General features: G+C 38.8%; 15 protein-coding genes and 1 non-coding gene across 16 annotated transcripts; 10 read left to right on the top strand and 6 right to left on the bottom strand.

The window, feature by feature from the left end:
* Positions 1-1,067: 1,067 nt before the first annotated feature.
* Positions 1,068-2,054, top strand: SPS100 (Sps100p; the record flags this gene model as incomplete). The annotated part of the gene is made up of 1 exon (XM_033910917.1): positions 1,068-2,054. One exon carries the CDS (start codon positions 1,068-1,070, stop codon positions 2,052-2,054), a length of 987 nt encoding a protein of 328 aa, XP_033766808.1.
* A 462-nt stretch (positions 2,055-2,516) lies between these two features.
* On the top strand, positions 2,517-2,861 carry SPAR_H01790 (uncharacterized protein; the record flags this gene model as incomplete). The annotated part of the gene is made up of 1 exon (XM_033910916.1): positions 2,517-2,861. One exon carries the CDS (start codon positions 2,517-2,519, stop codon positions 2,859-2,861), a length of 345 nt encoding a protein of 114 aa, XP_033766807.1.
* A 97-nt stretch (positions 2,862-2,958) lies between these two features.
* Positions 2,959-4,500, bottom strand: ARO9 (aromatic-amino-acid:2-oxoglutarate transaminase; the record flags this gene model as incomplete). The annotated part of the gene is made up of 1 exon (XM_033910915.1): positions 2,959-4,500. One exon carries the CDS (start codon positions 4,498-4,500, stop codon positions 2,959-2,961), a length of 1,542 nt encoding a protein of 513 aa, XP_033766806.1.
* A 662-nt stretch (positions 4,501-5,162) lies between these two features.
* On the top strand, positions 5,163-5,561 carry SPL2 (Spl2p; the record flags this gene model as incomplete). The annotated part of the gene is made up of 1 exon (XM_033910914.1): positions 5,163-5,561. The coding sequence occupies one exon, from the start codon at positions 5,163-5,165 to the stop codon at positions 5,559-5,561; it is 399 nt and encodes a 132-aa protein (XP_033766805.1).
* A 346-nt stretch (positions 5,562-5,907) lies between these two features.
* On the top strand, positions 5,908-7,515 carry YCK1 (serine/threonine protein kinase YCK1; the record flags this gene model as incomplete). Its single annotated transcript, XM_033910913.1, has 1 exon — positions 5,908-7,515. One exon carries the CDS (start codon positions 5,908-5,910, stop codon positions 7,513-7,515), a length of 1,608 nt encoding a protein of 535 aa, XP_033766804.1.
* Positions 7,516-7,648: 133 nt separating this feature from the next.
* WSS1 (metalloendopeptidase WSS1) lies at positions 7,649-8,422 on the bottom strand (the record flags this gene model as incomplete). Its single annotated transcript, XM_033910912.1, has 1 exon — positions 7,649-8,422. One exon carries the CDS (start codon positions 8,420-8,422, stop codon positions 7,649-7,651), a length of 774 nt encoding a protein of 257 aa, XP_033766803.1.
* Positions 8,423-8,618: 196 nt separating this feature from the next.
* Positions 8,619-9,494, top strand: NSG1 (Nsg1p; the record flags this gene model as incomplete). The annotated part of the gene is made up of 1 exon (XM_033910911.1): positions 8,619-9,494. The coding sequence occupies one exon, from the start codon at positions 8,619-8,621 to the stop codon at positions 9,492-9,494; it is 876 nt and encodes a 291-aa protein (XP_033766802.1).
* A 267-nt stretch (positions 9,495-9,761) lies between these two features.
* On the bottom strand, positions 9,762-10,157 carry IGO2 (phosphatase regulator; the record flags this gene model as incomplete). Its single annotated transcript, XM_033910910.1, has 1 exon — positions 9,762-10,157. One exon carries the CDS (start codon positions 10,155-10,157, stop codon positions 9,762-9,764), a length of 396 nt encoding a protein of 131 aa, XP_033766801.1.
* A 260-nt stretch (positions 10,158-10,417) lies between these two features.
* ECM14 (putative metallocarboxypeptidase) lies at positions 10,418-11,710 on the top strand (the record flags this gene model as incomplete). Its single annotated transcript, XM_033910909.1, has 1 exon — positions 10,418-11,710. One exon carries the CDS (start codon positions 10,418-10,420, stop codon positions 11,708-11,710), a length of 1,293 nt encoding a protein of 430 aa, XP_033766800.1.
* Positions 11,711-12,322: 612 nt separating this feature from the next.
* On the top strand, positions 12,323-14,884 carry SPAR_H01710 (uncharacterized protein; the record flags this gene model as incomplete). Its single annotated transcript, XM_033910908.1, has 1 exon — positions 12,323-14,884. One exon carries the CDS (start codon positions 12,323-12,325, stop codon positions 14,882-14,884), a length of 2,562 nt encoding a protein of 853 aa, XP_033766799.1.
* Positions 14,885-16,084: 1,200 nt separating this feature from the next.
* Positions 16,085-17,239, top strand: ARP1 (actin-related protein 1; the record flags this gene model as incomplete). The annotated part of the gene is made up of 1 exon (XM_033910907.1): positions 16,085-17,239. One exon carries the CDS (start codon positions 16,085-16,087, stop codon positions 17,237-17,239), a length of 1,155 nt encoding a protein of 384 aa, XP_033766798.1.
* Positions 17,240-17,471: 232 nt separating this feature from the next.
* On the bottom strand, positions 17,472-18,122 carry FUR1 (uracil phosphoribosyltransferase; the record flags this gene model as incomplete). Its single annotated transcript, XM_033910906.1, has 1 exon — positions 17,472-18,122. The coding sequence occupies one exon, from the start codon at positions 18,120-18,122 to the stop codon at positions 17,472-17,474; it is 651 nt and encodes a 216-aa protein (XP_033766797.1).
* A 491-nt stretch (positions 18,123-18,613) lies between these two features.
* On the bottom strand, positions 18,614-19,366 carry SPAR_H01680 (uncharacterized protein; the record flags this gene model as incomplete). The annotated part of the gene is made up of 1 exon (XM_033910905.1): positions 18,614-19,366. The coding sequence occupies one exon, from the start codon at positions 19,364-19,366 to the stop codon at positions 18,614-18,616; it is 753 nt and encodes a 250-aa protein (XP_033766796.1).
* Positions 19,367-20,095: 729 nt separating this feature from the next.
* On the top strand, positions 20,096-20,581 carry ANS1 (Ans1p; the record flags this gene model as incomplete). The annotated part of the gene is made up of 1 exon (XM_033910904.1): positions 20,096-20,581. The coding sequence occupies one exon, from the start codon at positions 20,096-20,098 to the stop codon at positions 20,579-20,581; it is 486 nt and encodes a 161-aa protein (XP_033766795.1).
* Positions 20,582-22,340: 1,759 nt separating this feature from the next.
* Positions 22,341-22,432, top strand: SPAR_Htrna8F. Its single transcript has one exon. It is a non-coding gene; the product is annotated as a tRNA-Phe (tRNA).
* An 80-nt stretch (positions 22,433-22,512) lies between these two features.
* NDT80 (transcription factor NDT80) lies at positions 22,513-24,396 on the bottom strand (the record flags this gene model as incomplete). Its single annotated transcript, XM_033910903.1, has 1 exon — positions 22,513-24,396. The coding sequence occupies one exon, from the start codon at positions 24,394-24,396 to the stop codon at positions 22,513-22,515; it is 1,884 nt and encodes a 627-aa protein (XP_033766794.1).
* Between the last annotated feature and the right edge of the window lie 32 nt (positions 24,397-24,428).

Here is a 24,428-nt window from a genome sequence, read left to right as displayed (position 1 = left end):
CAGACAATGCGAAATAGGTACCACTTCTAAGATTTGTATCTCTGAAAATGATAGCATTTGCACAGGTAAATGGGCGCTACTTGATAAAGGTGTTAATATGAGACATCCGCGTTAGGAAATAGGCCTAAAAAAGAGAAAACACCGGCAAAATAAACAAACTTAGTTCACGAGAGAGATTACAGGGAAGGTTAAGTTCTTTTTACTCCGCTTGTGTATATGTTTGGAGTCAGCTTGACGAACGGCTTTATTAGCTTCACCTTCTATTCAGGTTAGCGAGAACGTGCTTATAAATTCAAGCCACCCCATGTTTATCTCCTTTTATTATTAATTGATGCCGTGACATTATTGCTTCCGTTACTAATCGTAAGGCTTAAGGAGGCTGAAAACATGAAAATGAAATTAGGGGGAAGGCGTAACAGTGGCAACGTTGTGTACGAACGCCATTGCCTATTTATCATTTTTAGTTGGATTTCGGCATTTTTATGGCACATTTACCATTTGAGGGATCTGAAGATCAAGTCCGCCTTAAGGGTGCATGCAATGTCATTTCCTGCGCTAAGGTGCAGATGCTTCCCTTGAAAATCGCCGAAAGAAGCTAAGCCGAAGTGACGGAGCCTTTTCCTGCGTCAAAAAGAAGCCGATGATGATCTACGGAAAAAGATCATTCAACAGTTAAGGGCTGCAGCAGTTCTTAACGGATACGGACTGATGCACAGAAGCAATTTCCCGTTGAGGGAGTCTCATCTGTACCCTTCAAATATGGAAGATTACAGTGGCGAAACTTTCTTGGCTTAGCAATTACGTTTAATGCTGACGATGTTCGGTTCATGAGCAGAAAATAGGGAAAAGCGTGTACAAATGCTTCCCTCAAATGGCATTTTGTTAGCTAGCTACCATCCCCTTTTAGAAATACCCTTCTTAAAAATTCCCTTAAAACGTTAGCCATTATAATACTATAAAAATTGGGATGAAAGTTGAAAGCACTTTCTAGTTTCTCTTGGTCCTCGCAATGGTGTTCTAACATTCTATTTCGATCATTTTTCTTATCGAAGAAACCATCAACTATCATGAAGTTTACATCAGTGCTAGCCTTTTTTCTTGCAACTTTAACAGCTTCTGCAACACCGCTAGGTCTCTATAAGAGGCAAAACGTCACTTCCGGCGGCGGTACGGTTCCCGTAATCATTACGGGTGGACCTGCCGTATCTGGTAGTCAATCCAATGTTACTACTACAACACTATTCAACTCTACTTCTACCTTAAACATCACTCAACTTTACCAAATTGCCACTCAAGTCAATCAGACTTTACAGAGCGAATCGTCTTCCGGTATTATCATCGTCACAAACTGGCGTTCGATTGAAACTTTAAGTTTCTTCTGCTCAATCGTTTTCAACACATCCAAGACTATTGTTATTACTGAGAATTTCTTATGGGGTGTACCAATATTGGGTAGCTCGCACGCTGAAGGTAGAGGCACTTTGGTTGCTGGTAGAGATAAAGTTGTATATTCAGGTGTTTTCCCTCCTTACACTGTCCCCGTTGGTGTTTTGTCTGGTCAAAAGGATGTACAATGGTTTTTCGATGCCTGTGAGCCAACTTTAATTGCCAGTAACTCCACAATCAGAACTCAGTACTCAAACTTTACGAGTGCTCAAATATCTTCTAATGCTTCCTCCGGGACCAATACATCTTCGTCATCCTCTGGTCCAGTGGTTCCAATTATATACGAAGAAGGATATTCCCAAAGCTTAATTCAGTCATTAAGTTCTAGTATTCAAGGTTTAGTTGTGATCAGCTCTGGAACAAGTCACAACAGTACCGTCACATCATGGACATCGGTTGACTTCCCTGTCGTTTATGCTAGTGATGGGTCTAGTGGCCATGATGGTTCAGGAATTGGATTCCTAAGTAATACAAGTATCCCTCAAGGCGCGATTTCTGCTGGGTACTTGTCACCAATCCAAGCACAAACTTTGTTGTCTATTGCCATCAATAATCAGGTTACAAGCAGTAGCGAGTTACAACAGATCTTCCCGGCCAGTCAACAATAAGTTGATTACGTATGGTGTACTACGAGGATAATTAAAAAAAAAAAAAAAAAATTATATTACTACAGTGACTGAACGAAAAAGAGATCGTTACTTTCCTAATTGTTTGTCTTCGGTGCAGTAATTATCAGCACTATTTTTCCTTTTTTTATACTATGTGATGTTACGGATACATCACGCGCTTTTTTTCAAGTTTTCTTATGTTCGTTACGAGATTTATACTTTTTACAATATAATGACTTCAATAATTTTTAATATTCAGTTTTTATCAATTCGGTTATCCGATCAATTCAGTCGGCGCTACCAAAAAGAGGCGAAAAAAGAAGAAAAGATAAATGAATCAAGGGGTGGGGGGCAAAAGTATATAAGAAAAACGATGCGATGAAGACAGTGGGTAGATAGGTTGCGTTTACTTTTCATACTGTAACGTTTGAATTTATTGTAACACGGAACTGTAACATATATATGAAGGTCAGTCACTTAGTTTTGATTTTAGTTAGTATATTCTCTATGGCACAGGCATCTTCTTTATCATCATACATCGTAACCTTCCCCAAGACAGATAATATTGCTACGGACCAGAACAGCATTATTGAAGATGTCAAAAAGTATGTGGTGGGCATAGGCGGTAAGATCACGCATGAGTACAGCTTGATAAAGGGATTTACTGTGGACCTACCTGATAGCGACCAAGTTTTGGACAGCCTGAAGGAACGTTTGAGCTACATTGAGAGCAAGTTCGGTACTAAATGCAATTTGGAAAAGGATTCAGAAGTTCATGCTTTGAACCGCGACCATTTAGTTGCTTAGTGCAGTTTAAAATATATGATTATAACTTTTTCTCCAACTTTTATGTATACGAATTTATATACGGTATGCAAGTAACACATGGATTTAATTTTTACATTTAGCTTCTATAGTTTTCAAAAAATTCTTTTATACCGTTACCGATTCTTTTGGAAGCCTCAATCAACTGATCGTCATCTTTTGCATAGGCAATAGTGAGCCTTAGAAAATCTGAATTTTGCTTTGAATAATTTTGGCAAACAGCCATTTTATAACCAAGCACTAGTTTGACCCCATTTTCTATCAAAAACTTATCTAGTATGTCCATTTGTTGCGGTAAATCGTCTGGTCTATCAAAATTCCCCCAATTAATTTTAATAATGATGAACATACCTGCGGAGGGTTCCATAACGGTAAATTGCCCAGCTTGGTAAGATTCTGTTTCGTATAAAGCTTTCAAAGTGATATTTTTCCTATGATTGTATTTAGAAGCGATCTGCATGATCCATCTTATCCAACTTTCAAACATTGCGTCTTTCATTGAAAGAGAGGAGAGCATGTTGGACTCGGCCATTGCCTTTATTGTAGAATAAACAATAGCTTGTGAAGTACCACTGGGGGCCCTTGTAGTAATATCGGCCAAATCCAAGATTTTTTGCAAAAGGAATTTATTAGCAACGATAAAGGACAACCTTAATCCGGGAGCAAATATTTTTGAAAAAGTCTCCAAACGGATGACACGGGCATCGGTATCCAAAGTTAGAAATGATTTCATTAAGAAATCATTCAAATACCGTTCGGTGGTCAGGTCGCTGGAATTGTAAGGGTTTTCCAAGGGCTCCTGCGGATTATAGGATGGGAAATACAAATAACCATAGGGATCATCTTCAACAATGAGAAAATCGTGTCTCTGGGCCAATTGATAAATTTTCTCTCTTTTCCACTGAGGAACAGACATCCCGGTAGGATTTTGGCCCGTGGCGATGGTGTATAGGACTTTTGGCTTGTTTAAATGCTTGTAAGGGCCAGTAGACCAATTGTCGAGTAACTGGGTTAGATATTCGACATCAATACCCTGAGATTCCCTGTCGAAGGTCAGGTTCATCTTGATGGGGATGACTTTTGCTCCTGTAGCCTCCACATTGGACATGGCCGGAGTGAAAGTAAACTCTTCAATCATCACGGTGGTCGATTCGTCGCAAATCGTTTCAAAAACCTTAAACATTGAGTCGTTGGACCCTCCAGAAAGGATGACATCCCAGTTAGACTCTGTCTCATCTGAAAAGGCCGGACGATTAATCCTGGACACCATGTCCTTAACAAAATGCAACAGCGGCGGTAAACCCTTGGTTTCTGCGTATTGAAAAGAACGTGCAATGGGTAGCTCACTGGGTGACCCCAAATCCAAATGCGCCATGGTAAATGAATCGTGCCATTTTGGATTATCATTAAAAGGAACTTTTGATATTTTTAGGTCCATAGATTCGATAGGGAAAAATTTCTCATTTGGCATTCCACCAGCTAGCTCAATGACGTCATTGGAAAGATCAGAAGCATCCCAAAAGCTTTTCAGAGACCTATTTTCCACTCTTCTGGAAAGAAATGGTTGGAAGTTCTTCTTTAAGGAAGCATAATCAACAGGGGCAGCAGAACCAGCAGTCATTGACTATATGAGAAAGATTAATTGTGGTATGTCTTTACTTTTTTGTGCTTAACTAGAAGAGTACAAGACCAGAGGAAGCCTTTTCGTTTTATATATGTCAAACATTGATAACGTTATTCTACCCCAATAAGGTTTCGGTAATCCGCGGCAAATCTCGGCAACTCTCGGCAATCTTCCCGCGGCTTACCGCTGTTTTTTCGCCCACTTTTTATATTGTCAACGATCATCGGCGGCTATAGTATTTTCTCACGTGACCTATAAGGGTCCATTTTATTTTCGGCACGGCTCTCTCCTTTTTTTCTTCCGTTCGACTCCTATACGAGTGCAATCAACATATAATACAATCCACGCACGCCACAGACGAAGAAATATAAATACACATAAACGCGTAGCGCTATGGCACTTGCAACTAGAAGGCCATTCGGCCGCAAACGCAGTAGTTTCAGATAGTAAATGATATACGCACGTGCGCGACAATTCATTATTTCACTGCTGTAACATACCGTATTTCTCTTTTCCCACGTGCTCCGCTCTCTTATCTACGTGAGCGGTACAGCCCTGCGCGGAGTCACCGCAGCCACGTGCCTGGATCTATTACTATGACTTCTCATGCACATATATACACCAACAATATACAATATATATAATGTTCATATGTGGATATGTACAAAGGGCCGGAGGAGAGAAATGAAATGATATCTTCACACGGCAAAATGGAAGCAGCAGTTTCACAACAAGAACAACAAGAACAACTTAAGCGTAGACACCAGCACAGGGGAAGAAAACTCTCCGAGGAGATTGCCTCTCTACTGAGGCTCAAAGAGTCCAGGAGGCTCAATCCGACCGCTCACTATACTCCACGTAGGTCATCGCAGTCACAATCGACAAGCGGGTCCACTTTCAAAGAATATAACGAGTACGTTAATGAGAAGGATGCAAGTAGATCCCAGCGCCAGAACGCTGCCGTTATTTTAAGCAAACTCGCTCATGACTTCTGGGAGAACGACTGTGTCATTGACGAGGACATATTCGAGGATTCGTCCGACGAAGAACAATCATGATTGCATCTCTTAATCGTTACATATACATACCTTCTATCTCTGTACTGTTACATAAGCATTGACTTTACGATCTAATATAAAGCCGTTTTTGACGTTACCCTGCCAGCAGGCTCGTTCTTCTTTCGTTCTTTACGATTTTTTCACCAGAACAAGAAAAAAAAAAGAACAAAACAAATCAGTATTCGTATACATGGGGCTTTGATTTCGCTTACTTCTTACAAATAACAAACGTAAACCGTTCATTGAGTGCTCTGTGACTGGTTTTCATGTGGATACTATAGTAGAGAATAGACACACAAAAACCTTCGCGCATTCGCTGCCCCTTTTTCCTGCTCCCTTCTTCCCCATGTCCATGCCCATGGCAAGCACTACTCTAGCAGTTAACAACCTTACCAACACGAACGGAATCGCAAACGTAAACGTACAAGCAAACAAACAACTTCGCCACCAGGCCATCGACTCGCCTGCAAGATCTTCAATGACCGCGACGACCGCCACCAACTCCAATGGCAACTCTGCCAGGGATGATTCCACTATTGTCGGTCTACACTACAAGATCGGCAAAAAAATAGGTGAAGGTTCCTTTGGTGTGCTATTTGAAGGCACCAACATGATCAATGGAGTACCTGTCGCCATCAAATTCGAGCCTAGAAAAACGGAGGCCCCTCAGTTAAGAGATGAATATAAGACTTATAAAATTCTTAATGGTACTCCCAATATCCCGTACGCGTACTACTTCGGTCAAGAAGGTTTGCACAACATCTTGGTCATTGATCTTTTGGGCCCCTCTTTGGAGGACTTATTTGATTGGTGTGGAAGGAAGTTTTCCGTGAAAACAGTTGTGCAAGTTGCTGTGCAAATGATCACTTTAATTGAAGACTTGCACGCCCATGACTTGATATATCGTGACATCAAGCCGGATAATTTCTTGATTGGAAGGCCCGGCCAACCTGACGCAAACAATATTCATTTGATCGACTTCGGTATGGCCAAACAGTATCGTGATCCGAAGACTAAACAACACATTCCATACAGAGAGAAAAAATCGCTGAGCGGTACTGCCAGATATATGTCCATTAACACTCATTTGGGAAGAGAACAATCCAGAAGAGATGATATGGAGGCCCTGGGTCATGTTTTCTTTTATTTCTTGAGAGGCCACTTACCCTGGCAGGGTCTAAAGGCTCCAAACAATAAGCAAAAATACGAAAAGATTGGTGAAAAAAAAAGATCCACTAACGTTTACGATCTAGCCCAAGGCCTACCTGTACAATTTGGTAGGTATTTGGAGATCGTGAGAAGTCTTTCCTTTGAAGAATGCCCCGATTATGAAGGCTATAGAAAACTATTATTATCTGTATTGGATGATTTAGGTGAAACCGCGGACGGCCAATATGATTGGATGAAACTGAACGATGGTCGTGGTTGGGATCTTAACATAAACAAGAAGCCAAATCTCCACGGATACGGCCATCCCAATCCACCAAACGAAAAATCGAGAAAACATAGAAATAAACAGCTCCAAATGCAGCAGCTCCAACAGCAGCAACTTCAACAGCAACAGCTCCAACAGCAACAGCAGCAGTATGCCCAGAAAAATGAAGCCGATTTGCGCAATTCTCAGTATAAACCAAAACTAGACCCTACTTCTTATGAAGCCTACCAGCATCAGACCCAGCAGAAATACTTGCAAGAACAACAAAAGAGACAGCAGCAACAGCAACTTCAGGAACAACAACTACAAGAGCAACAATTGCAACAGCAGCAACAGCAACAGCTGCGTGCAACAGGTCAACCTCAATCACAACCTCAGTCTCAGCAGTTTGGCGCTCATTATCAACCACAACAACAACCGTCTGCCGCCCTAAGACCTCCTCAGCAGCAACTAAATGACGACAATTCAAGTCTAGCCGCTTCTCATAAGGGCTTTTTCCAGAAATTGGGCTGTTGCTAAGATATAGAAAAGACTTTTTGCAAGACTAGCGTCTATCTTACATTTTTGTAATGTGAATATATCTGTATACTTTACAATGAAACGACATTTATCATACTTGAATCATTTTCGAATTTTCGCTGTGGGCAAGAGGTTACGTAAGATCGATAACTTCGATAGAAGTGTCTCTCTGGGACATTTCCTCCTCCTCATCATCATCAAGTATCACGACTTCCAACAAGTCGTTGTTGTTATCACTTATTATTTGATCTTTGTTATTTTTCATCTCCCCACACCAGCGATCGTCTCTATACCTTCTTTCAGCTGCCAAGGCCGCTAACTCTCTCGGGGATTTACCTCTATCTTTAGATGATACTCCCTCTGGATGCAGACTCCCCAATTTCACACCTTTGCCCCTTCTTCTCACTATCCCAGTGTTCGTACTTATTCCTGTCATAGGGTACCTATTTGAACATGAGTTTGTTCTTCCACCGAGACGTTGACCATTCCCCAAAAATGTGTCGTACAAGCCTCTCTGTTCAATAACCCATTGCCTTCCGATCAAATCGTCTAGCTTGTCGTAGAACTTCTTGTCGTGTGGGCCAAATACGTTGTGAGTTAGTTCGTGCAACATGGTGCCCATTATGGACTCCATGGGTAAAAATTGGAACTCGTCCTTGGGGCATCTTAACCGTAGCATTATCTTAAATCCGTGATTGACGTTCATCCCCAAGAGTCTTTGATCGCGTGGATAAAATTCCACCAAGCTGACCACTTTGAAGTTATTTTCCTTCATTAAGTAGGACACTTTATTTGCAATTTCTTTTATTAAATTCAGCGCATCTTCCTTGTTGGGCTTACATTGCAAAACAGCAACTTTTCGAATGTGCGGGTTCTTGTGAGCGACTATTCTTTGGAAGCCGGCCATATCATGGTATTTTCCTGATAAGGGTTTTTAATTCTTCTGTCTTGATTAACCATTTCACTTATATGAAATATCTTCAAAAACATGCGCTGTTACAAAACACAGCGCAAAAGAAAAAGTGTCAAAATTTCTTCACTGAACTCTCTTTTGGTATTCTAACCAAGTGAGAAAAAAACAATTTAAGCAGAGGAGCTTACTAATGGGTAAGAAGAAGAGTAAGAACCAGTTAAACACTGGTGGTACTGCTAATGGTGTTGCTAATGCTAAGAAAGAGGCAGCTTTGCCACCTTTAGGAAATAAGCTGGGCAGCGCAAGTTTCACAGCAATAAATACACTCACTAAGCCCGCGTTGTTTTCATTTTATGATGAAGATATCACTAAGAATGAAGGTAATGTTTATGACAAGGCTTTGTTGTCTAATGCTTCTCAATTGGAAATGGTTCCACCTTTCGAGAATATGAAACACGAAAGGTCGTTGTATGCGAAAATAATTAATATTGTTGCGGCGTTTTTTATTCTATTCATAGCAGGGATACTCTTCCCCATGATATCAGAATGTCTGTTTGATAATGACCAACTGGCAAAGGGAGATATTGTATCCTTTTTGAAACATGGTATAGAAATTAAGAACAAGATCGTCGCAGAACCTGACATGGTTCCCGATTGGGCCGTCTTTGGCACTGAAGGTGTTATCTTTGGTTCAATAGTACCATTTATTGACTACTTTGTCCGTGTCCAACACCAGCCAAAAACCAGGTCATCAGTTTATAAAAACACATTGGGATCATTTATAAGATGTGCTAATACTCTTTTAGGTATAATATTTGGTATCAGGAAAATTGAATGGTCCTCCTCTTTACAGGCAGCTGGTGCATGGAGCTTATTGAATATCGTTCTGTGGTTGTTCTTTGACGGCACTCTGGCCGTCTTCTTTTCAGGTTTAGTAGTCGGTGGGATTAGTGCGTTCACTTGCTCACAGTGTTTTTCGCAGTTGTCACAAACGTTATATTTTATAGATTTCTATTTTTTTGGATTTTTAATGTTCAGCAAGTTGGGCAGATATTTATTCAATTAAATATTCTCACAGATATGTTTCATTGTTAGTTTCCGTATGTAAACTCTAGCTGATTTTAAGCCTCTGCAACCTTCATTTACTAAACACGTGAGTGAATCAAAAAGACGACATCAACAGAAAACAAATGAGTGACACAAGGTATGCCATACATATATATATATATATAATTATTATTTGTAATTGAATATTGAAAATGCAAGGGCTCAGCCGAAGTTAGTGATGATAAAAAAAAGTAATACCACATAATATCATTCCTTCATTATTTATTTATTTATTTGGAGATCTTGGTGGAGGCCCACTTGAGATACTCCCTTGTCTCGAAATAGAATCACCACCACTACTACTACTCATACGTCTCCTAATAATAGACTCCCTTAAACCGCTAGGATTGGTGACTGGTAGATTGTTGCTGGAATTATTCACGATAACATCATCTGACTTGATGACTCCGGCCTTCTTCAATGCATAATCACCGCTGTCAAAATATTGACGATCTTGCATCTTATGTCTTAATAGATCTTTCTTGGAAGGAAGCTTCCCATACATTTTATACAATTTTAGTTCTTGTGGTGACAACTTCGATAAATCCACTCCTTCTTTGGTAAACCCATGAGGATTGCTCAAGTCCACCCTGCTGCTGGTAGGTGAAAGATCCTCCGACATGATTACTTTACTTGTTTAATACTTCCTTGATAGGGATTTTTCTGTATAGTCGCTATATCTCTAAACCCCAATGTTCTCTCGCGATAACCTGCAATTATGGAGGATCTTTTGTCTCGTTCTATTTTCCCTGCGCTGACTTGCGAATTTTACGAAGAATTAAAAAATGGTTCCAACATGATGAAAGGAAGGATAAAAAGTTTGCAGAGGTTTAAAGGACCAAGTTAGCACAGTACAAATAAACTAGGGTGCGGAGATATATTATGCTACACATGAATTCGTTGTGGAGTTGCCTTCTTTTCGTGTTAATAGCCGTGGCAGATGCTGTTCAGGGACTTCAGGAGGATTACAGTGGATACGCTGTTTACAGGTTTAATTCAAACAGCTACTCTACGCTGATGAAAGATGTAATTGCACCTTTGACAGAAGATTACGATGTATGGACAAGAAGCAATAAGTTCATTGATATTAAGTTGCCTAAAGAAATAGGCGAGCAGATAAATGATGGGCAGGTAATCATAGATAACGTGAACCAATTAATACAAGATACACTACCCACAGAACATATGATGGCGCGTGATCAGGCCGTTTTTGAAAATGACTATGATTTTTTCTTTAACGAATATAGGGATCTTGGTACCATTTATATGTGGTTGGATCTTCTAGAAAGAAGCTTTCCTAACTTGGTTAAAGTGGAACATTTGGGCAAAACATTCGAAGGCAGAGAGCTAAAAGCTCTGCATATATCTGGAAACAAGCCAGAATCAAACCCAGAAAAGAAGACCATTGTTATCACAGGTGGTATACATGCCAGAGAGTGGATCAGTGTCAGTACTGTCTGTTGGGCTCTTTATCAGTTGCTGAATCGATATGGTTCGTCTAAAAAGGAAACCAAGTACCTGGATAATTTGGACTTTTTAGTCATACCTGTTTTCAATCCAGATGGATACGCATACACGTGGTCTCATGACAGATTGTGGCGTAAGAACCGTCAAAGAACTCATGTTCCTCAATGCTTTGGTATTGACATTGACCACTCCTTTGGTTTCCAATGGGAAAAGGCACACACTCATGCGTGCAGTGAAGAGTATAGTGGGGAAACGCCCTTCGAAGCTTGGGAAGCATCTGCTTGGAACAAGTATATTAATGAAACTAAGGGCGATTACAAGATTTATGGTTACATTGACATGCATTCGTATTCGCAAGAGATCCTATATCCCTATGCGTACTCATGTGATGCTTTGCCCAGAGATTTAGAAAATTTGTTGGAATTGTCGTATGGCTTATCCAAGGCCATACGTTCAAAATCAGGTAGAAATTACGACGTAATCTCCGCATGCAAGGACCGTGGTTCCGATATATTCCCCGGCCTCGGTGCAGGTTCTGCCTTAGACTTCATGTACCACCACAGAGCACATTGGGCATTCCAATTGAAACTGAGGGATACAGGAAACCATGGATTTTTATTGCCTCCAGAAAACATCAAGCCAGTTGGAAAAGAAACTTATGCGGCTCTGAAGTACTTTTGTAACTTCCTACTAGACCCAGAAATATAATGGATACCACACTATTCAATATATTACAGTTAATAATACCCTATTCTACATAAAATCTGGAAAAAAGCAAAACATTTTATATTTTCTTCTATATTCTACAATAATCGTTATCAACTTGGATTATTTGCTCGTACATCCATCCCCAACATGAGTGGAGGCCAATATATAAAATGCCTTGGTGTTACTTTCGACTATGTCAACGTGACATTTGAAGCCTCATTTCCTTTTTAATGATTAATCCTCCAAGAGGGTCATAATTTCCACATCATCGTTGACGGAGTTATCTTACGATTCTTCATAATTGTAAGAAGGATATATATCGTTATCCGCTGTAGTCCGGTAACTTTGGGCTTTAATACTACTCAAGAAATCAATATTGTAAGTCCTTAGTTGTATATCCGCGTTTTTTGATATCGTTGTAATCATTAAGCTTCAGTTAGGTGCATCTAATTGTCTTAAATTAAAAAAAAAAAAAAAGAGACAAGCTTTATAATAGGGTCCACGAAAAAGATCACAATTTTGTTAATCAGGCCATAAGAAGTCGCTGTTTCTTGGAGCCACAACGTAATTTTTGATCCGACATCGTGCATACAAGTTGTTCGTTTGTTAAGGATGGCTCTGCCAATAGAAGGCAAATTATCCATGGCAACTAATAAGATCGAAAGGTTAAAATCACCTTCGTCTTCGTCGACATGCTCAATGGACGAGGTTCTCATTACTTCAAGCAATAACAGCAGCTCCATATGTTTAGAGACCATGCGCCAATTCCCTCGGGAAGGTGTTTCTGGTCAGATAAATATCATTAAAGAAACTGCTTCTTCTTCTACTTCTCATGCTGCTCTCTTCCTTAAGCAAGATCTTTACGAGCATATAGACCCCCTCCCTGCTTATCCACCAAGTTATGATCTAGTAAATCCCAATAAAGAGGTTCGTTTTCCTACGTTTGGCGACACAGCACCATGCTCAAAGTCTTCTCTACCACCGTTATATGCACCTGCAGTACATGAATTGACTTTGATCTCCTTAAAATTGGAAAGATTCTCTCCTTATGAAGTTTCTAACAACAGGAGCTGGAAAAATTTTATCGTTGAAATTAATTCGACCCAACTAAATTTTTACCACATTGATGAATCTTTGACGAAGCATATCAGGAATTATTCAAGTGGGGAAACAAAATCCGAAAAGGAGGATAGAATTCATAGTGACCTGGTCCATCGCAGTGATCAATCACAACATCTGCATCACCGTTTATTTACTCTACCGACAAGATCAGCTTCGGAGTTTAAAAAATCGGATCAAGAACGGATTTCTTATAGAGTGAAACGTGATCGATCCCGGTATTTAACCAACGAAGCTCTCTATAAGTCATTCACTTTACAAAATGCAAGATTCGGAATACCAACAGATTATACCAAGAAAAGTTTTGTACTAAGAATGTCTTGTGAAAGTGAACAGTTTTTATTGAAGTTCTCTCATATTGATGATATGATTGACTGGTCTATGTACCTGTCGATCGGTATATCGGTATCGTTAGACTTGGAAGTTAGGGAATATCCGGATTATCGAATCGTCCCCAGGAGGAGAAGGAGGAGAAGAAGGAGAAGAAGGAGAAGAAGACACAGTCATAGAAGTGAAAGTTCGATGGGATCCTTTTCGCAAAGATTCATTCGGTCTAACTCCAGACCCGATTTAATCCAAAGATATAGTACCGGGTCTAGCATCAATAACAATGCGACTATCAGGGGACGCTCGAACACTTTCACAGGTGGTCTATTAGATCATTACTGCTCCGGCTTATCACAGACCTCGACAGATGCATTAGTGTCCTCGGCTGCATCTGGAGAAGCCAGTGATAACAGCACCCTTGGATCAACAAGATCATCATCTGGATGTTCAGCTTCCCGTTCGATTGCATCCAGAAGTTTGAAGTTTAAAATAAAGAACTTTTTCAGACCTAAAAATTCCTCGCAAACAGAAAAGCTTCACAGACTCAGATCGAACTCAAGTAACTTAAATAGTGTTATTGAAACGGAAGAAGAAGATGAACAGCATGAATCAAGTGGGGGCAACAATCCAGAACGTGGTGTTCCGGTAAGTGCAACCATTAAAGTTGAGCACCCATTGCATAGAAATAGAGCTATTTCCATACCTCAAAGACAACTATTGAGGCGTGCAATTAGCGAGGAGGTTGTTCCCATTAAATTTCCAAATGGTACAACGGATGAATCGGTTTCCTCTATCCATGGGACTGTTGATCCTTCGCCCCCTAATGAGCAGCTATCCGTTGATGGCTGTGAAATTATGCTGCGATCACAAAATGCAGTTATGAAAGAGGAATTACGAAGTTTTGCCTCGGATTTAGTAGCTAATGAAAGGGACGAGACTCCAGTTAGAGCTACGCCTCAAAGTTCTTCTATATATCTGCAAGAATTAGCCCCTAATGGGGAATCCACTACAAATTTACCTCAAAGCAGTAGTTCATTCTGTCTAACAGAACGTAGTGCTCAAATGAATGACGATGAAAATGCTACTGAGACCGATGAGGATGAAAACGATGACACTGATGACGATGCCGGCAACGATACTGATGATGATACCGATGATAATAATATTGGTTATGCTTATGGCAGTGAAAGTGATTATTCATGTTTAGTGGAACAACGAATAATAAATAGAAGACGGGCATCTTCTACTCTAAGTTGTTTCTCAAATATCCCTTACGGGACCGATGATGTCAAATGGAAACCAGCTATCAAGGAAATTTCAAGGAGACGTTATTTAAGGGATTCCCTAAAGTGCATCAAACCATTTTTAGATAGCAATGACTGTTTGGGTAAGGTTATTTATATCCCAGTTTCGGGGCCAACTTTTGAAACAAGTAATAAACTTCACGTTAATAATAATCAGAGTTTGCAAAAGCTGAAAAACCATTTTTTGAAGGCCTTTATTGTGGGACCTACGGCGTTGATAGAACTTAATTGTAAAAATAAGAATGCAATTGTCGGAACAACAAAGGACGCTGAAGATCATGACGGGGACAACGATGATGATGATGATGCTGAGGATGATGAAGAGGACGATGATGATGATGATGACGATGATGATGACGATGATGATGACGATGATGATGACGATGACGATGATGATGAGGAGGAGGAACAGAACACTGCATGACCTATGATGCAATGATTTCGTTTCTGTGGAACTACTATCGTGAGTAAGAAGATATGCATTATGATTGAACATATGCTATTGTGGGGAGTTTTTCTATTTTTGTTTTATTTCATTTTATACATTTTGGATTGTGTTTTTTCTTTTACACCTAAGTTTCTTTTCAACACATTATCTTTCGGTATATTTCATGGTTTTGACACCGATGCTTACATAAAAGTGGGTAAGTATATTTTGCATTCTCGAATTGAGTAAGAACAGTACCTTTTAAAAAAATCGTTTAGAAATGTCACCGCATTTCCAATTGACAACGTTGATGTATATACGTATATATCTTAAATTATTTGCGCCTTGTTGCTTAGAATGGGCAACTATGAAGGAGCAAAAGAATAGGGTAGGTCTTTACAAACAACTATGAAACAGAATAGTATTGCTTTCAACTGCTACTTTGCTGTTGACTAGTCCTTATAAATTAACGATTCTCTATTAGATCTTTCTTGAATGCCTCCTCATCTTCCTGTCAATGCTAAAGCTTTCAATATATATGAGTTTCCACGTTGTTCAGAAAGGTGAACATATATCACTTCAAGGATTTTTTTTTTTATAGACGACTTTGTTTTCACTTCATTTCTCTAGTGTGTATGTCGATTTAACAAAGCGAATCCGTCTAGGTTTAAACAGGCGAAATTAGCATACACTATTAATCATTAAGCTTTGCATCAGAAATAGAAAATTTTGAACTGTTGCCGTTTGCTAATTCCAAGAAATAAAAGAAATACGTGTTCCGCCATGGCATACAGTGTATGCTGTTCCACAGCAAAGGACTTTCTCTTGAAGACAACTGTTTCTTTCGCATTTCATTAACCTATCATAGGACTACGGAGAAAGGCCCATCAAGGAAGGTGAAATAGTACAGCATTCTGGCTAAGGATACAAAGAAGAGGACGCAAGACACTTGTATAACAGTAAGTTTTCCTCTAGTTTTCTTTTTCCCTTTGTATCAATTTTCCAAGAAAAAGTTTATTTCCAAGCTGCTCATTTTCGCGATGTACATCAATAGTGGTAAACCGCCTTTATTGAATAATAACAAAAGCAATAGCAGAACCATTTTCGGTAAAACAGCACAATAACAAAGGAGCATAGACTAAGAGGTATATGCTAATGCTATACTACGAATTGAGTAATTAGAAATTAGGTTAGCCAATGAACCAGCTAAGTGACAGCTATGCTTTGTACAATCAACCGATAGTGATCGACAATGGTTCGGGAATCATAAAAGCAGGATTTAGCGGTGAGGAAAGGCCCAAAGCTCTGGAATATTCTCTCGTGGGACATACAAAGTATGATAAAGTTATGCTCGAGGGCCTTCAAGGAGATACATTTGTTGGAAACAATGCGCAAAGACTGCGTGGTTTACTTAAATTACGATATCCCATAAAGCACGGCGTGGTGGAAGATTGGGATTCTATGGAACTTATATGGTCATACGTGTTAAATGACGTTCTACAGTTGCAAAATATAGAAGAACATCCTTTATTAATTACAGAAGCCCCTATGAACCCTTTGAAAAATAGAGAAGCGATGGCTCAAGTATTGTTCGAGACCTTTAACGTATCGGCTTTGTATGTTTCGAACCCTGCAGTTTTGTCGCTGTATGCGAGTGGGAGGACTACAGGTTGTGTGATTGATTGTGGTGAAGGATATTGTAGCACTGTTCCCATATATGATGGTTTTGTATTACCTGCGTCTATGATGAGGATGGATATTGGGGGAGCAGATATCACTGAGCAGCTACAATTCCAACTACGAAAATCAGCTGGTGTTTCGTTGTTTTCCAGCAGTGAACGTGAAATTGTTCGCACGATCAAAGAAAAGGTTTGTTACTTGGCCAAGGATATTAAAAAGGAGGAGGAGGAATATTTGCAAGGTACTCAAGATTTAATCTCGACATTCAAACTGCCTGATGGGAAGTGTATAGAAGTCGGGAATGATCGATATCGTGCTCCAGAGATATTGTTTTCCCCTCAAATAATCGGCTTAGGGTACGATGGGTTATCGGATATGTGTATGCAATCTATTTGGAAAGTCGATCTAGATTTAAGGAAAGCTTTACTGTCATCGATAATCCTGAGTGGCGGAACTACAACTCTTAGAGGCTTTGGAGACCGAATGTTGCAGGATTTAGAAGCATTGACTAGGGGAATGTCCAAGATTAAGATAATAGCACCTTCAGAAAGAAAATATACTACGTGGATTGGTGGTTCTATTTTAACAGGGTTATCTACCTTTCAAAAGCTTTGGACTAAAAAGTCAGATTGGCTGGAGGACAGCACCCGTGTCAATTCAAATCTGATGTAGGAGGCAGGGTCATTAGAATTTTCAAGCATATTTATTATAAATAGCCATTGATACATTTATATTATTTTTAAAAAAAGGCAAGTAAACATGCATGAACAACAAAATTGATAGCACAAAAGACGGCAGCAAGGTTTAAAAAGCGGGAAGGAAATTTGAAATAGTAAAAACTAAAACACGATATGCGGCTTCAGCCGTTCTGAACCTTGAAAAATGGTGTTCGGGTGTGATTTATTTAAACACAGTAGTATCTGTCGCCAAAGTCACCCAAACCTGGAACTAAGTACTTGTTTTCATCTAAACCTCTGTCCAGAGCACCAGTAACAATTTTGACCTCTGGGAAAGCCGCGTGGTATTTTTCAATACCTTCCTTACTACAGATTAAGTTTAAGAAGTAAATTCTCTCTGGCTTGACACCTCTCTTGATCAAGACTTCTGTAGCCATGATAGCACTACCACCGGTGGCCAACATTGGGTCTAATAGGAAGACATACCTTTGAGAGATATCCTCTGGTAATTTTTCGTAGAATAACTTCGGTAAAGCAGTCTCTTCATCCCTTTGGATTAAAATTTTACCAATACGCACAGATCTACAACAGTCCCTTAGACCTTGCTCCATCGATTCACCAGCTCTGACAATGGAAACACCACAGATTTTACCCATAAATGAGACACCTTCGAAGTTTTCGTTGGTGTCAGTTTCCACGATTTGCCTTTGCACAGGAAGATGGTTTAAACCTTCTTCAACCAACAGCCTGATGATTCTATCGGAGTAGAAAATGAAATCAGGTCTAGTTGTATTTTTATTTCTGATGATGGTGTACAAACCTAGCAATTGGTTCGTCTGGGGTAGCAAGTAGACGTTCTTATATGGTTCCGAGGACATTTTTTTTTTCAGATCACTAAGTTTGCTGATAAAAGACCTTTCGTTTCTGAGAGTATTTAAATATGTAAGGCACAAGAATGGTGAAGCCAAAATGAATAACGGTTTATGGTTCAAGAAGAAATGTAGCTAGTATTGGAAAAAGATTCTTACCAATATATATACCTTTTCTGAGGCATCTTTGAAAGAAAAAGTGAAAAAAAAAAAAAAAAAAAAAATGAAAAAAAAAGTCGGGAAGTGAAAAATTCCGCCGGAGATAATTACAGCCGTCGATTTTATATGCGATGAGACAAGCTTCATAGAAAAACCGGTTTTTCTGCTATTGCGATGACCTGTTTTATAGTTTATGAAATAATCTTACATAATCCAATTACTAGAGTGTGAGAAAGTGATACTGTTATTAAGTAATCACCGAGAAAAAATGTCTTCCGAATAAACGGGTTTGTTGTGGGGAGCTTAGAGACTACACATCTTGTGAGTGTTGTTGACAAACTCTAATACAACAGGTGCGACGATTCATCGGATGCGATCACCACCTGGATGCGTCTTCCATCTACTAGGGCCCCATGAAACAGTTTTCTAACTTTTTCTAAAGATTGCGTTGTAGGATATGTTAGACGGACTTTAGCAGTGGCAGATCCTGACGGTAAATCTCTCACTCTAATTTGAGCTATCTGCACCTGCGAAATGTTTTCCAGAACATTTTTCAAGTTTTCTTGGTCTACTCCCAAGGTCAAATTGAATAGCATCAACAGTTTATTTGAGGCATCTGAATTCGTAGATATAACAAGCTGGCTGCCACTTTGCATTTCTTCGCCAAATTGTTGTCGCTGCAATTTAACATTAGAGGTGGTGAAATCCCGCGAGTTGTTAACATTACTCATGCCGTTTGCCTTCTGGCCTCGATTGTTTTTAGGGGGCTGCCAATCGGATCTTCTGTGATTATTACCCCAGGCAGGATTAGTGTTTAAGCCTTTTTGAGGCCTATTGTTCTTTATTCCCTTTCTTCCATTTCTTTGAGAAACGTTATTTCTTTTATCGATAGCACCTTGTGCTTCTCTCAATAGTACACCGATGTCATTACTGCTCACCAGTTTACCATTGACAACGCTAAATCCTTCTTTAGTATGCTTTACGGGTGTTTTTTTCGGTACATCAACTTTTGTAATTTTGTCCATGGGAACAACCCTGTCTATCAAGCGCTTACCTTGAATGTTTTTCTTAGTATTTATTCTACCCCTAGCCATTTTTGTATTCTGATAACTCTTTCCGCTGCTCTGATCTAAAGCACCATATACTTTCAGCTTGTTATGATTTCTAATCCATTCATCTGTGTGTCTTCTAAAAATCCATGGACCTTTTTTTCACGTTGGGTGAACAAACCGTTACCCGATTATTCCTCCGGACCAATTTTTAATAATGACGGTAAATAAGGATGAAGATAGACGTTGAAAATAACATCATCACAAATTTTGCAAATTGAGGCGTTCATGTAAGTTGCTCTCGCCATCGATACTACCTCAGTAATTTGGCTTGCAAGTGCGGGTTTCTTTTTTTACCTCAACATTTCTTACTATAATAAAGTCTCGAACGTTTCTTTTCTTTTTTTCTTTATGTTTCTTTTTATGCTAGATTATTTTTTCCTCTACGAAAACCCAAAAAGAAAGTAGCAGTCGTACCTTTGTACCTTGAGCAGCGATTCATAGTGGGGAAATAATAAATCTAGACTCCTCTTTGATTACTTTCTGTGTCAAACGTTTCTTTTAACGTCTTTCCTTTTTACTGGCTATTTGAAGAAAGTGCCGATGTTTTTACTCAGGTTTGATGGTTCGAGAAACACTATATAAAGGTGAGGCCCCGCCTCAGAAATACCATGTCTTCAAACTCGATACTTCATATAGTTCCATTTTATCACACATCTAGTTTACACATAAAAGTAAAGAAAGAACCAAACGAACATCATATTTGATTTTACCATGAAGTGCACTTTAGTTTCCACATTGTTTGTTGTCACCAACGTTCTAGTTGCAAATGCGCAAGTAAACAATTCCTCAGACACGTTGAACGTACAGTTTTCTAACAATACAAACTCACATATAGAAGGAAAGTTCAATTCTACTGATGAAGTCTTCAACAGCAGTGCGTCCTGGTCCCTAGAAGCTCAGCAGAAAAAGGTATCTAGTGCAGCTGTATATGACGTCGGTGGTTGGAATGGCTCGTTGTATCGTTCCAATAGAAGTGCAGTTGCTGATTATCAACCTGGCAGAAAGCAGGACGCCGCTATTTCCCAGATCAGTGATGGTCAGATCCAGGCCACTGCATCTGAATCTGCTACTGCTACTGCTATTGCCGCTACTCCAAGCAATACCGCAAATATTTCTGTCTATGAAGGTGCTGGTATAAAAGTCGAACCTAAGAACATGGGCTGCATCGTTGGTTTAGCAGCGCTATTATTTTTATGATTTGCCGTCAGGATCAACATTGTATAATTTGGGACAATAATATTTAAATTTTGTAAAAAAAAAAACATGTACGGATTAAGAATTTTATAAGTGAAAAAGTTGTCATTTCTACCAGGTATTTTATTCAGATCAGAAATAATCTTCACGGAAAGTAGTAACAGTGGCCTACGCAGTATAGTAAATATATTCCTTAGGACACGAATATATCAAAACGAATAAGATGAAGCGCTGTGATCATAAGCTCTGAAATGTCGGGTATCTAGCTTTCCTTCCAATTCGATAAAACGGAACGACTCTGGGAATGTAATGGGTACAGTACAGCTTCCGTAGCTCTATCTTTCTTTTATAAAAAAATGTGTACTGCACGCTTTGCCTCAATAAATCTGTTAGAATAAGAATTAGGTAACCTTTACCTACTACTAATGTGAATATTAGAACCGTTATCGGCCTTCATTAAACTTGATGACTGTTCCTCAATCTTTATGCCTTCTTCTTACACTGCGTATGATAATATTCTAGTAATAAGAATACTAGTCAATAGACGATATATAATTTTTGTTGTAACAATTGGTCATTAGTATTAGCATGAGTTGCTTATCATTTAAAAACCTCAATATACTTGTAAGCGTTGCATTTCTGTTGTACTTCAAGATGGAGACCTCATTCGTAGCCGAGTTACAAATATATCAACGCGTAAATAAAATTTGTTTGTAATAAATCAATGTGTTAGAATAGTGACTTATTATTCTTTATAACTAATCAGTTGGTGATCATATGAAGTAACCAGACACAATACGTCATTGATGTTTCAGGATGGGGAATAATATGTGACTACGTGATAATGTGGAAAGTTAAAGATCTATTACTTGAATGATTAACTTGACATTTACATATATAAGTGAGAATTATGTGGGTAATTAGATAATTGTTGGGATTCCATTGTTACTAAAGGCTATAATATTAGGTATATAGAATATACTAGAAGTTCTCCTCGAGGATATAGGAATCCACAAAAGGGAATCGATAGCTCTACATAGTGTCATTACCTTATCTTCTTTCTTTTTATATGTTGTCATTCATTATCCTATTACATTATCAATCCTTGCATTTCAGCTTCCATTAGATTGGATGACTGTTTCTCAATCTTTATGTCATCCTCTTGCACCGCATATTATAATATACTATTAAATAGATGATATTAGAATTTCATTCCAACAATAAGGATATGGGTCGTTACATTAAAACCATAGTAAATGGTGTCTGCATTATTGTATTAATCTGTTGGAATGAAATTCTAATATCATCTATTTAGTAGCACTCATCTTACTACTATATTATCACATGCGGTGTAAGAGGATGGCATAAAGATTGAGAAACAGTCATTCAATCTAATGGAAGCTGAAATGCAAGGATTGATAATGTAATAGGATAATGAATGACAACGTATAAAAGGAAAAGAAGATAAAATAATAACACTATATAGAACTATCGATTCCCTTTTGTGGATTCCTATATCCTCGAGGAGAACTTCTAGTATATTCTGTATACCTAATATTATAAGCCTTTAGTAACAATGGAATCCCAACAATTATCTAATTATTCACCCATTTCTCAGTTTGAGACAATGTGTCTTCGGTCCTTTCAGATGTAATTAGCGATTTACCCTTTTAAGTAATCGCTAGCGTTTTTTCATCTGCGACATAGTTGTTACTATCAAAGTAGGTTACCCAGTTTCAAAAATGAAATTTATAAAATATAAGCGGATTTAGCTCAGTTGGGAGAGCGCCAGACTGAAGAAAAAACTTCGGTCAAGTTATCTGGAGGTCCTGTGTTCGATCCACAGAATTCGCATTTATTTTTGGAGAATTCACAATTTTTTACGACGTGAAAAAGTTGGAAACTTTTTGACGAGATTTGAATCATTAGTTTATTTAATGCTTATAGAAACTATCTTCATCAAACAATTCTTCCCTATTAAATATACCAGATGGTAGAGTACCACTTGCAATCAACTTGACACCTTTTGAACATAATCGGTCTGCGTTTTCTGCTTCCATTTTTTGATAATAATTTTGAAACGAGCCTGTTTCTAATATTCTTGAAAACGTCCTTGGTACATCTTCTTCCATGGCTGGAAAAAGTGCAGTTTCCAAGTGAAAATTTTCTGCTGAGTTGGGTAGTATGGAAAATGAAATATTTGAAAGAGAAAGTTCATTACCATAGCTTGTTTTGCATTCAGAACGTGAGCCTATCTCTGCCCTCAAATAATTCTGTTCCATTGATTTTTTCTCTTTTGTAATATCATAATTTTCATGCGGTAATTCACTGATCTTTTTGAATGCTAACGAACCTACTTTGAAAACATTCTCGTGTTCAAAAGAGCGTGCTGGTTTTAGCTCGATTTGCTTCATGTTAACAGAAAAACTACTTGAATAAACTAAATCTTCCTTTTCTAAACCCCCTTCCACACCCCTTGAAGATGAACTTGGATATTTCAAAGAGGAATCTGGACATTGGTTCTTCAAAGCACCCAATTTGTTCTCGATATGTTCAAGAGTTTCCACCCTTTTGTTTGGCCTAAAGAAGGGATCATCATTTTCCTTCGAAGCTTCCATTGGTGTGGATTGTCGAGATTTGACCGGCGAGATTGACATGCCGGAATTCGATGCATCTAATGCCACTTTGGATCGCCTCTTTGCAGGTCTTGCATTTAAGCAACTTTCCTTGAGCGGCTGCGGTGTTGATGGCATTTTTCTTTTAGTACTGTTTTGTGAGGAATTGACACTAGACGGAGTTCTCACAGTTATTCGCTGAGATGATGCATAATTAGAAGGTGACCTTCCCCTAATAATAAGAGGTGGTGTTTTCATTTCCTGCAAATACACAAACATCCCCTTTGATCCATTTTTTAAAGCCAGTTCATCGTAAGGAATTCCGGGCCTTACCCCATGAAAGGTATCTGGATCTACAACTGCACCTAAAATTACATGTAAGCTAAAGTGTTTATTCTGTTGGGATGGTTTTTTCACGCTAATTGATGAAGCAAATTGAACTCTTTCATAACGGGCAACTTTTTGAATAGCATCTTCTGGATAGGAAAATAATAGAGAATCCACTCCATACTCTTCGTAATTGACGTGGTCTCTGTGCAAATAAAATGTGGAATCGTATTTTTTCATTTTAGTAATATTTCGAACATTTGAAGCCTCCCTTATAATTTGATGCTTTGGCAAAGGGGAGGGAACCAACGGACATACAGAAGGACAAAATTGAGGACCTTTGTCGCGTTTTGCTGTATGTTGTACGAGATTGATTTCCGTCTCGTCGTCATCATTCTTGGCTTTTATCTTGATAGCAAAATATTGCACTCTTAATTTGTTTTCTAATGAAGAATCTCCAACCAGGAGATCAAAGCTAGTCTTTAAAAAAGTATCCAAATCACAGTTTGCTGTTTCAAAAGTTGATACAAGGGTAAAATAATTCCTTTTATAACCTACCCACTCTTCATCAATATGGTCGAACCCTCTGTCAATTCTTGGAATAATTCGCATATCCAATGTTCTTCCTGTATGAGACTCCACAACTGAACAATAATCTCTCACCAATTCAAATGGTGGTCCAACTTTAAATTGCAGTGTTGATCTAGGAGCAATTTTCAGTTTCCTTTTGTCAAAATAATTCGAAGTGGTGCCATCTTCATTTAACTGCGTAAGAATTACAGGCGCATCCTCTTCTTGTTCTGTGCTTGATTCCCTTTCATATTTAGATGCAAGTTCATCCCCGAATACTGGATCTGTGTTCTCCATTTCATTCATTTTAAGCGCTTTTTATATTACTGTTATTTCTC

The sequence above is a fragment of the Saccharomyces paradoxus genome, chromosome VIII, assembly GCF_002079055.1.
Source record: "Saccharomyces paradoxus chromosome VIII, complete sequence".
Lineage (NCBI taxonomy): Eukaryota > Fungi > Ascomycota > Saccharomycetes > Saccharomycetales > Saccharomycetaceae > Saccharomyces > Saccharomyces paradoxus.
Note: the sequence above shows the minus strand (reverse complement) of the source record. Positions and strands in the feature narration are given on the sequence as shown.